At 41.0% G+C, this 12920-nt stretch overlaps 1 protein-coding gene across 1 annotated transcript in view; it reads right to left on the bottom strand.

The window, feature by feature from the left end:
- The window catches only part of SYNE2 (spectrin repeat containing nuclear envelope protein 2), a 207543-nt gene that overhangs the window by 85029 nt on the left and 109594 nt on the right, over nt 1-12920 (bottom strand). Inside the window, 5 exon segments of the mRNA XM_082485681.1 lie at nt 412-606; nt 2993-3118; nt 8335-8517; nt 10273-10395; nt 11894-12079. Of these exon segments, the coding sequence (XP_082341807.1) occupies nt 412-606; nt 2993-3118; nt 8335-8517; nt 10273-10395; nt 11894-12079 (813 nt within the window).

Raw genomic sequence — 12920 nt, 5'->3', positions numbered from 1 at the left:
ATTGGGACTTTTCTTTATGCTGTAACATTTCAACATCACAGCTATATTATAATTAGGATAAATTTTATTTTGCTCCGTGAAAACAACTTACAAAAAATCCCAGAACAATTGATTATCAACAAAACTACATGTCGAGCATTTTGATGTTGATTGCTTGATTAAAACTTCATGTTGGATCTGCTCATGCTAAAAAATAACCAGAGGAACACCTCTCTCCTGCTTTCTCCTAGACATGCATCATGGTCAGTCCTTCTGGAACCATTCGGAAGCACAAAGGGAGGAGAAGTAGTATTGATTCACAGCTGCAGGGGTGCTCCTCTCTCATGTGCCACTCCTCCTGGAGGAAGAAGGGCTATTTACCTTCCCTCTTTGGCTCTTGGGTAAGGGATCACAACGTGGTGCTCCACTTACCTGCTGACCAGAAATATCAGTCCCAATCAAGTCACTTTGTGCTAATACAGAGGCTATGGGTTCATCTCCTGACTCAGGCACTTCTTGCTGTAAGCGCTGGTGAAGCTCAGACATTGAATTCTTCATCCCGGTAAGGATATCTTCCTTTCTTTGGCACAGCTTTATGATTTCTTCTTTTACAGCTTCCATTTCTCCCTAAGGAGAAACAACATCTATAAGCATCCATTTTTCTTACTTAACCAAACAGTAATGTAACAGATGATACCAGTGATGTATCTTACTGGGACTGGGGCTGTTTGCCCTTTTTCCTTTTTCAGGGCATTGGGACAGTTTCCCATTGCCACTGCAGGAGATGTCCAGATACATGCAAAACAGCAGCAACAGGTTCTGTTCAGGACAGCACTTGCCACCTGTAATGGTCTTAGTAGTCTGGAAGGAAATGTGAAAGGCTGGATAACTAATTCTAACTAGGTCCTGCATAGCCATGGGGATACGAGTTTCCTTCAGGAGAGAGGGAATGCAGTTGGGTTACATTACTCTGTGTGTCAGAACAGGTGATGTTACTTCCAACTACCTTCCCTGGAAACCTGACACAAAACACTTGAGATAGCCTTGATGAAGGCAAAGACAGCAATAAGGGTAGCTCAAGGCTGAGTCTTCTTTGCTGAAGCTGGCCTAAAAGAAGGAAAAATAAACTATTTGGTGGGTTTTAGTGACATGGCTATGGACAAAACTATCCTATGTTTTTGAATGTGATATTGGGACCAATAGCCCCCAGCAAAGTACAAGGAAATTATTTAATGTTCTGCAGGGATTAAACAGTAACCCAAGTAACTCTGCACTAACAAAGGGGGAAATAAATCTGTCTCGGTCTCCTCCCTGGCCGTGACTACTGCCCTATCTGGTGTTCTGCCCTTACAGCTTTCTGCTAGTGCCTTTCCTTACCACCAGTCTCCAGGTGAGCAAAGAAGGCACAACAAATGACAGAGTAAAGCAGGGCAAGGAATAAAATATCCTACTGACTTCATGACTGAAAGCTAAAGCTCTTTGAAGCATTGTTGCTTGCTCAGAAAACTGAAGCATGACTAAATATCCCATTGCACATTGGGTTCAGTACACCAGAACAAGCTTTGATGCTAGGCTTGAGATAATAACAGTATGCTTTATCATAGTGTGAATAATGCTACACAAGTAATAATCTGTGACGGATGAATGCAGTAAGACTGCTGGTTCTGTCTCGACTACAGCTTCTTCTGTTAATAACGCTCGTGTGGCTGCATGATGGGGAAGGTGGAGGCAGGAACTCCAGCAAATTTTCAAAGGACATTGGAACTCTGCTCAGACAAGGAGGTTTTTTCTTTTGTACACTCAAAAACACAAGGTAAAACCTTTCAAAGGCAGAGGAAAGAAAAAGTCATTGGAATGAAGAAACAGCCATCCATGATAATTTGGCGTATTTTTATAAATGTCCACTAAGAACAGTATTTGTTTGTTTCATTGCAGGAGGAGACTTTAAAGCATACATTTACCATCTACTGCTTTGCAAACTTAACTGGCCACATCCTCCTCAGAAACCAAATCTTTATTAACATCACTTCTTCATGTGAAGCCCCTCAATAAGACAGGCAATTCCATTGCCCATTTCTATTCATGAAACGCTACAACTGTGAAACAGTTTTGTATAACAGCTCTTGTTTTAGAAAAAAAGTCCTACACTCAAAAGACAAAAACAAGTAAGAATCAGGAAATGAGTCATGCTTAGCACTACCATCAAGCGTCCAACATCCAACCACCTGAAAGCAGAGCAGCTATGTACTTAGGAGCCTGCCGAGTGATTATACTTATTAGGCAAGTACAATGTATGTGTATTAACTTTATTGTGACTGACTGCAAAAAGCTGAGCATTTCAGAGGCACTTTATAAATAGTTATTACACTTAATTAGTCAGTTCCTGACTTCTGCAGTGCTGTCCTTAAAACACGTCTTATTTTTGCATTAAATAATCAATTCATCCATTACAGAAAGCAGCTGACTGCAGGGAGAAAAACAACACGTTTATCAGTTGATGAAAACACAGTGTGGCAGTGAGGACAAGGAAAGGAGCCTAAAGAATCTAACCCTAACCAGAATTGCCAAAAGTACCATTGCATGGTCAGTGATCAGAAATGGACTCAGATCTCTCCTTATGCACTATCCCAAGCTGCTTCCTCAGCAGCATTAGCAGGATGCTGAGCACAGGCAAGCTATCAGTGCTGCATATTGTTTCACCAAAACAGCTGTCAGCTGTTATGAAAAAAGCACTCTAAATTTCCCTTAGAAGTTGATATAGGTACAAATGACACATCAAAGTCAATAAGAAGTATACTATGAAAAATGTATCCAACTTGTAAACTAATATTAATTATAATACTTCTTGGTATATGTCAGCTTATGTATGCACAGTCACACTATGGCATTCAGTTGCCTGCTTGACTGTGGCAGGGAGGGGAAGCACAGTGCTATTTCTCAGTGCTCTGCGTCGTCATGATTAGTGTTAGTCAGGACAAGTAACAGACATGAGAGAGAAAACAATGAAACCCACCTCTGGACAGTGAGTCTTCTGAGCCAGTGATTGATCTTCATGTGATATTTCAACCAAGTGGCTCTTTAAGAATTGTTTCAACTTTTCAATTTCTTGCTCGCATTCTTCTGTTTTCTTTACAGCTTCCTATGAAATAGTAATCCTCATAAACCACTTTGAATTACAGAATTGAATGGTACAGAAACAGACTAGTCAGTAATGCAACAAACTTGTACTGGAGAGTAGTGAAGCCTCCTTTGCATCTGTAGTTAAATGTAAGAGAAACTCTATTTGTTCTGCTAAATTTGCATAACCCTTTCCTCACTAAGTTTATTATTGACTTGCTAAAGACAAACAAACTACTCTATCCATAAGTCGAAGTATGATGGGGTATTCTGCTTAGGAGCACATCTTTGCTTACTCCAGAGCAGAGCTATAAATTTGGCTATGAAATGAAAATGGAGCATATTTAATCACATTCACTACAATTTAGAACAGGTTGAAAAAAAAAAAAAGAGAGAAATTGCAGGGTTTCATATCAAGTTAGAAAGCCTACCTGCTTCTTATTGGTGCTCAGGTCTTTACTGCCAGCAAGTTCTGCACTGATCAAAAAATGAACTGTGCTGTACACCAGGCAGACACTGCAGCTCAGAGGACAAGCCAACCACAGTATCTGACAATTTGAATACTTCCTATAACAATGAGAAGTATTTCCACTTTGTGTGAGCTTCCTCTTCTTAGGTGACTTATAGCAAAACATATTATATGTTCTAAACAGCCACATAAACTTTTACTCATTTGACAGTGACAGCAAAATCTCCTCAACCCCCATGTTTTACTGTTCATGCAGAAATCGGCAGTCTCCCCACACACATTGCTCACGTTTGTCAGCCACAGCCTGTCACGATGTCTCAGGTAATTAAGAAATTGTCATCTACAAATAAGAATATTTTGTGAAAACATTTAATTTACAGAACATTTGGTGGCTCTGTGTTTTCCAACCTGTAGGCTGAGAACCAAAGAACGTATAAGGATTGTTCTTCAGGTGTCTGCAAAAGGTAGCGAAGAAAATGCAGCCTACTGACCACAGGCTTGAACAGCACCTGAACAGCCTGACAGGTCGAAAAATCTCTCTGCAAAGCATGCACAGACTCTGCCTGTCAATGCAGAGTCTCTCCTGCATTGTGACAGTAACAGTGCCGTTTCTTCAGTTACTTCTTCACCGTAGCGTTCCCTCTCAATAAAATGCAAACTAATAAGGTTCTAAATGATTATTTATTTTGGTTTTACTTACAGATTTTTCAAAGAAAGAAATAATATTTCCCCCTTAGAAAAAAAAAAAGCCAAATTGCAGAGGAAGATATTTAATTGTGGCCTATAATCTTAATGCCATAACTAAAGAATCAGAGGAGGAAAAAAAGAGTAGGTTTTCTCCTGCTCAGTTTTAATGAGGAACTAAAAGTCCTTCTAAGAGGGAGATTCTGTCTTCACTTCCACATGAAAATGACTGCTAGTAATAGGTAAAATGCATACTACCTCAAATTTCCTTGACTAACTAAAGAATATGAATATTTTGTATACAGACTCCAATGTTTTCTGTCCCAGGCCAATATGTGAATATAGCCACTTGCTTGAAGATAAATCTGTTCCCTGCCTCCCACTGAGGGGCAAAATTCTTATTTTATCCTTTTCCTACTATAACATAAATTTTGCCATATATGGGGTACTGTGTCTCTTCCTAGAAGTGTTGCCTTTCTTTTGAGTTATTTCCTGCTTAACATTTGCTCTTTACTTTTTATATTGTGCTAATAGTAGAAGACCCACCCATGGAAAAGGTCCACCTGCCCATAGTGTAGGTGCAGGCAGGCATCTATTTGCTATGGAAGAGCTTACTAAAAATGAGCAGTAAATCATCAGATATGCAAATACTGCCATTCTCTTGCACAGAAAACCAGTAGAAGCCGTTGTGGCTTCCAACTCCTCTTCCTGATGACGTTACTTAGGTAGCGATAGGTGTGGTACTTGACCAGCAATAACAAAAAGCAAAGGGCAACATTCAACACAGATCTAAGTCACCTAAAATCCTGCCTCAAAGCATCTACACTATTACAGGTGTTGTTTCTGTTATACTTTTCCAGGTGTTACACTGTAACTTAAGTGTACAGAAGTTACTAGTGCTTCCATCACAGATAGCAAAATATGAGCAAACACACCCAAACACTAAAATTTCAAAACTAATCCTCAGGAAAAAAATAACTATGTACATATTTGTACAGGAAGCTTGCCTCCCATTCGCTGTCCTCTCTATCAGGATACTTACTACCTTTCTAATGCAGCACTCAAAATGCCATCCTTTAATAGCTTTATCCTTTGTTATGTCTTAGCTGGTGCTAGACTTGTATTGTAGCACTGCTACTTTCAACCAATTCAACAGGACTGAAAAATCTTTTTTGCACAGTTTGATATCCCAGCCACCAAGAATTGCAATTTTTCCAATCTGTTTTCTCACAAAGAAATTTCATTCAGCTACAGATTGTTGGATGCCTATAAGATAAAGGCAAATGCTGAGCAAAAAAAGTCACAGCTGTTTCAAAAAGGAGAAAAATCTAAACCTTGACCTAAAGCTCCACATTAATCAGTTAGAAGTCTCATGATAACACTTTATAATTGCAAAGCACCCTGTTTCTGACGGTTTAAAAGTGTTTTGAAAATTCTCAAGTATTTAATCTGGTAACTCTCTGAAAAATGTACATTTTACCACATCTATTTTTCAGACATAAGAAATTGTATGGACGAAAAAAAAAGGATCATAAGGATTTCACATAGACATTTTTTTTCTCCAAACTCCAAGCATGCATTAGCCATGTAGCATGTTTGAGTTCTTCTCTTGGTGTGGTGCTCTTAATTCCACAACCTGAAAATCAGAGATGGACATTCATGGTTTAGCTGCCGCTTGTGTCCACCTGGCCTCCAAAATGCCCAGTAAAAAGTTATACAGAATCACTGAATCACAGTACAGTTTGGGTTGGAAGGGACCTTTAAAGGTCACCTAGTCCAACCACCCTGCCATAGGCAGGGACATCTTCAACTAGATCAGGTTGCTCAGAGCCCCATTCAACCTGACCTTGAATGTTTCAAGGGATGGGGCATCTACCACCTCTCTGGGCAACCTGTGCCAGCATTTCATCGCTCTCATTGTAAAACATTTCTTCCTTATACCTAGTATAAATATACCCTCATTTAGTTTAAAACCATCAGCCCTTGTCCTATCACAACAGGCCCTACTAAAAAGTCTGTCCCCGCCTTTCTTATAAACCCCCTTTAAGTATTCAAAGGCTGCAATAAGGTCTCCCCAGAGCCTTCTCTTCCTCAGGATGAACCACCCCAACTCTCGCAGTCTGTCCTCACAGGAGAGTGCTCCAGCCCTCTGATCATTTTTGTGGCCCTCCTGCACCTGCTCCAACAGCTCCATCTCTTTCTTACGTTGGGGCTTCCAGAGCTGGATGCAGTACTCCAGGTGGGGTCTCACCAGAGAGGAGTAGAGGGGCAGAACCACCTCCCTCGACCTGCTAGCCACGCTTCTTTTGATGCAGCCCAGAATATGGCTGGCCTTCTGGCCTGTGAGCACACATTGTCAGCTCATGGCCAGCTTTTCATCCACCACTACCCCCAAGTACTTCTCTGCAGGGCTGCTCTCAATCCACTCATCCCCCAGCCTGTATTGATACCAAGGTTTACCCCAACCCAGGTGCAGGACCTTCCATTTGGCCTTGTTGAACCTCATGACGTTCACACGGGTTCCCTTCTCCAGCTTGTCCAGGGCCCTCTGGATGGCATCCCATCCCTCACGTGTGTCAACCACACCACTGAGCTTTGTGTTGTCTGCAAACTTGCTGAGGGTGCACTCGATGGGGGTCCTCTTCACTAACTCCTTGAAGAACTGGAATTTTGCTTTCCTAAAATCCAGGGTGCTGATTTTATTCTTTGCCTGACCCATATCCCTCAGGACTGTGACCTCCACCAATGCGTGATCACTGCAGCCCAGGCTGCCTCCAATCCTGTTGTCACCAGTTCGCTCACTTGCATTGGTGACCATCAGGTCCAGTGTCACATCCCCTCTGGTGGGGCTGCCTATTACCTGGCTTAAGAAGTTATCCTTCATGCATTCCAGGAGTCTCCTGGATTGCCTACCGCTCACAGTGCTACTTTTCCAGCAGATGTTGAGGTGGTTGAAAATGTTCTAACCCATTGTTGAGCATTGTTCTAAAGCATGGCTGAGATGTTCCAAATCAGTCTGCTTTACTGTAATAGGTTTAGAAAACAAAATCTGCAAAGTACCATTTCATTTTTCTAGGTGCTGCTATCATCCTGCCCAGAAATGGATGGGTCAAATGAAAATTTGCATACCTTTGCTGATGTGGGAACATGCATAACCAATCTCCAGGTTGGATCCAAGTATAACTACGCTGGACAATGGAGCATGACCTGGATACCCCTGTGTTAAAACATTCCTGAGGTGGTACAACCACATTCCTCAGCAAAGTGCTGCAGAGATACTACTTCAGGTTTGGAGCCAGCATAGCTGTTTCATAACCTTTACCACCCATGAGTTAACGCTCACTGACCTGCCAGCACTGCCTTCTCGTACAGCTGTGTCACACCGATGCTTTTATATCAGTTCTGTTTCCAAACCTGGTCTGGCCAACAGGACCTCCAAGCCCTCATCACATGTTCACTTATGCAGACACGTCCTTGCATGGGACCTTCTGAGGGCAGGAGTTGGTTTGCCTCAAAACAACGAATTAACCAAGCAACAGCGGTAGAAAGTGGTCCCTTTCCTGCCTCAAAACAATGAATTAACCAAGCAACAGTGGTAGGGTCACTTTCCTGCCTCACTGATTTGGGAAGGTCATCTTTAGTAAAAGACTTTCCACTATTACTTGTCAGCAATTTCTATCTAATAGCTGTCAAAAAAGAATTTCCATGTTCAAGTCTAAGGACTTGAACGTTGCAGATGTGTGCACCTGCATATCACACTGGTCTTCAATCATCAGTTGTGCAAACCTGGATCATAAGACACTTGGGCGTTCATTTCTTCTACAATATGCCACAACACACGGTGTCAACTGTGACTGAATTGGAAAACTGAAACGAATTTCAGGACTACCCAGTGTGCCTTGTTTTAGTATCCAATTACACAGAAAAAAAGAACAAAACAAATCCTCAAACCATTACATAGAAGATGTAGTAAGTGTACTATATGCCTATGAAAACAATATTGTCTAGTGATCAAAATTATTATAAAACAAAGGTGGTTTAGGTGACAGTAAAAAAAAAAAAAACACCACAAAACCACCAATTACCTCCAGTAGGACATTTTGTTCCTTAGTAATTTTTTCTAATTTTTTCATTTCTCTCAAGAGTTGTCTTGCTCTTTGGAAGACTGAGAAAGGTTGCATTTTCACCCCTGGTAGCTGAAGTGCTTCTTCATAGGACTGTATATGAACAATGGTCTTCTGCATGGGACCAACGTGGTCAAGTATAACCTATTAGGATACAGGATAGATGACAGATGTGATACGGAGTTGGAAAAATCAACACTGAACATTTATACTACTGTCATGATGTGCAAAAGTTCTCTTTGGTGAGTTTCCCATTTAAGAAGGAAGAGTATTTTAATCTTTGAACAAGTGAATAACCATGGTGAGGTGGTAGAAAGCAAGATGAAGATATAACCTACATTTACAATTCTGCTTTTTCTGCATATACATACATAAAATTTGCATAGTGACAAAAAAAGGGTCACATTCAGATTAGTTACTATTTACTAAGCACGTCACGTCAAAGTGACGCATCTTTGGCAGTGAAAACAGTTAAAAAGCTGATGCAAACTCTTTGATGTCACTCTAGCTGACTGTGGTTTTTCTTTTTTGTGCTGCAAACCAGCCACGAAATATCCTATGTTAAAGCTAGCCTTTTATCATGGTCCTATAAACAGTCTTATCAACATAGCTGAGATGATGATTTGGGATGGAAGCCAGCAGAAACCTCTGAAGATGGCTTTCCTGTCAAAGTCAGCATTTCATATTGCAACACCCAAAGCGGATGCACAGTTTACAATCACCTTTATCAGTTTTGGATGAACAGAAACGTGTAGTTTCATACCACAATACATGTTTTATGGAAGACTCGGTGATCAACTTACGCGAGACAGAATAGCAATAGCAACTCACAACTTGGTTCTGCTAAAAAAATACAAAATCCTACTGAGACCTCATTCAGCTGGGCTCTTCAGAACAAAAAAAAAATACAAACCTTTTAATTACTAATATTTTTCTTAAATTCCCCCGAAGGATATTTCATTTTAAAAGACCACAGTTGGAATAGAGATGCTTATTCTTTCATTCATAATCAGCCCGTATCAGGAATGTTTTATTAGTGTACTATCCAGGCTTCAATTTAACATGAGGAAGTAGGTGAATATCATTTTCCAGAAGAAATATTACTTTAGTTTTTCCATATAATGTAGCAATTACAAAATTGTTCTCTGGATAACAAAGCTATGAGAAGTATGATGACATTTTTATCCCTCCCCTGAAACTGAACCCATGCTTTTTGCATTTCAGTCAGCTAACAATGTGGACTGCATGTGGTATAAAAGAAAAGATACCATAACGCTTTGCTTTACTTCACTCAAGCAGAGGAAGGAAAACCATCTGGCCGAGGTATCTTTGCAGTGAAGTCCCTGCATGACAAAATGGGTTTAAGGCAAGTCACTCCAGCCTACGTTTTCAGAAACCTGCTAAATTTTGCTTCCATTTTTGGAAAAATAGGGCCTGATTTTCAGACTTTCAGATTACTTACTGTTTGATGCCAAGTAGAGTGATGTGCAGCAAGTGTGTCTGAAAGTCAGGCCATGAACTTTACAAAGATGGAGACACTCAAATTTGGCAGCTATATTTGACAACATGTGTTTAAGTTACATACTTGAGCCCCCAAGACACATACAACACAGATATCAGGTCCTCTGCACAACTGTTTTGCCCTACCAATATGCTCCTCTTGGATTGTACTACTTGCTACTGTAGAAACATGTAGCTGAAATCATGACTGAAATAATACTTTCATTTTTTGACCCAAGAATTAGAATTTGTGTGATAATAACATTTCAAAGTCATATACTAAAATCTTGTTCATGGTAGGTAGCAGTCACAAAACAGCCTTATGCTTAGGAAAGCATATTTATGCTAACTTATGCATAAATACATAGGGAAAAAGCCTACATAGGAGTTTTCACAGACCTGTCCATGTTTAAGCTGGTCTTTAGGAGAAAATTCTAACAGATCTTCTGATGATAGGATTGTCTTCATTTTGGCAATGTCCTTCTCAAACACTTTCACATGAGATTCAATAGCATCCAATTCCTAAATTTTGGGAACAAAGAGAGTATTTGTAAATAGTACAAATACCAAAGCCAGCTTGCATTTCTGCCGTTCACTTAAATTTAAAAAGAAATACTGAAAAACAAGTGCAGCATATGCAGGATACATTAATGAATGCTACCAATCAAAGGCTATGTGTTATAAATTACGTATCATAACTTCTGGAGGAATTAACTACCTAAGGTCACCTGGTGTGTTTTAATGCCTGAATACAGAATGGAAATATCCTTGAAAAGTCACATTATAAATTACCAGTAGTGACAAGAAAATTTTCCAGTGGTGATAGTTATCAGCAGAGGAAACTGGTCTACTTACACTGTTGAAGCTTTCTATATCAAGAGTCCTATGTCAGATGGAAAATGGATCCACGCACAGTACAGCTGCTTGTGAACTCTCATTGAGAAAGAGTCACAGAATAAATTAGGTTGGGAGGGACCTCAGGAGGTCTCTGGTGCACAGCAGAGCAGGTCACTTGGGCCTGATCCTGTTGAGATTTGGGTATCTCCTGTGATGGGGATTCTACCCCCACTTTGGGCCCCTGATCTGTTGCTTGACCAATCTCATGCAAAAAAAAACCAAACCAACAAACCTTCCTAATATGTAGATGGAATTTCCTGTGTTATAATTTGGGTCTGTTACTGCTCATCTTTTCTCTGCATACCCCAAGAAAAATCTTGCTCTATCTTATCTATATTCTCCCATTATGTAGCAGTAGACAGCAGTAATACCCACCTCCCCACCCCCATATGTCTCTTCTCCAGGTGGAACTGACCCAGGTTTCCCAGCCTTTCCTCCTACACCCTGTGCTACAGCCCCCTGACCACCTTGCCGGCCCTCCTGGACTCACTCCAGGTATGTCTATGTCTTTCTTACACTGGGAAACCGAAAACTGGCCACAGCACCCATAGAAGCCCAAAAGAAAGATTACTCCCATGGACCTCCTGGCTACGCTCTTGCTCAGGCAGTCCAGGACACTGGTTTTGGCTGCTTTGTTGCAAGGCCATGCTGCCATGTCATGGTCAACTTGTCTACCGGGACCACTGGCCCTTTTGGTAAAGCTGCTTTCCAGCTGGTTGTCCCCCAGCCTGTATGGGTATTTGGACATGTTCAGTCATGAGTGCAGGACTTTGCATTTGCCTCTGTTGAACTTCTTGAGGTTTCTGTCAGCCCACTTCTCCAGCCTGTCCAGGTACCTCTGAATAGGAGCCCTACCCTCCAGCAAGATAAGCCCTTTTAATTTGCCAGTCAACAAGCTCTGCATTTCTCCTCCTAAACAAGGAGTTTCATCAATACATCTGAGCTTTACAGCTTAATTAGATACCAATCAACTTCTGACTGTTTGTGTCCCAAACAGTTAATTACCTCATTTGACACACCTACTAAAACAGCACACCTTTTGTCTATGCACACAATATAAGCTGTATTTCATAACATATGATGAAGCTCTGACAAAAGGCACTTATAGATGATCCAAACTTACATCAGCCACCTGCTGGATCTGTGGAAGAATCTCTGCTATCTCATGCTGTAAAGTTGCTACTTGATCATCTATTTCATTTAGCTGTTGCATTACACTGTCTGTTTCAAAGACTGGTGTTAGCTCCTCCAGCTCCAAGTAAACACTGTGTAGAAGATTCTGCTTTTGCTCTGAGTCTTCTAAAGCCATCTGGAGACAAAATAAGAGCTTAGTTTGATCCATCAGTGGTGAACGTGAAAATTTCAGAGAGGTCAGGACCAGAAGGAACCACTTTTAATTTCCATATGTCACTGACCATTGTATATATTCCCAAAAGCTTAGTTCAGACTAAAACGCTTCAGTCCCAAGGGAACTGAATTGCTGCATCCTGCATGCAGAAAACTGACAGACTGATGCCATGATTTTAAGGGAATCAGTTAGATAAAATAAGCCTACATAAGCATAACAAAAGGCATGAAGAGGAAGATTCGAACTGAGAGAGAGGTCCCACCCCAAAAAACGAAAAGTATGAGATCCTGGTGAAGATTCCTCTCCAGCTCCTCTGCCACAGTCAGGCTGACCCCAAGTACATGAACAAGACATGTCAGCCAGACACCTGAAAAGGGTTTTCTGCACACCAGCCTGTAGACAGCTGACGTAACAAAATGCTCCAGAAAATATCTGGCCAGTTGTGCATGATGGGAAGATTCTTCCCATCTCCTGCAGGTAACTGGATGAGCTTTTGGATTAATTACAGTGGCTGTCTTCATGAAGAACAGTGAGGGTTGCAAGAAATGCATGTGATCCACTTGTCTCTGTGGCATTTGAAGGAAAGGACTGAATGCACGTATCAACTCTAACGCAAGCCTTGGATGCATTTCCAAATCCACTCGTTTCCCAGCCCAGAACACATAAAACACTGCAAATCGCAAATGCAAGAGACAATAAGCTTTTGTCACAAAAATGTTAACGGATTTCGGAAATCACAGTCTCTCCCCATTGTGGCTTCGTGCTCTGTAATGTATCAGCCCAGAGCAGTCAGCTACTTGTA

The sequence above is a fragment of the Vanellus vanellus genome (assembly GCF_965231255.1).
Source record: "Vanellus vanellus genome assembly, chromosome: 6".
Taxonomy (NCBI): Eukaryota; Metazoa; Chordata; class Aves; order Charadriiformes; family Charadriidae; genus Vanellus; species Vanellus vanellus.
This window is presented reverse-complemented; position numbering and strand designations above follow the sequence as displayed.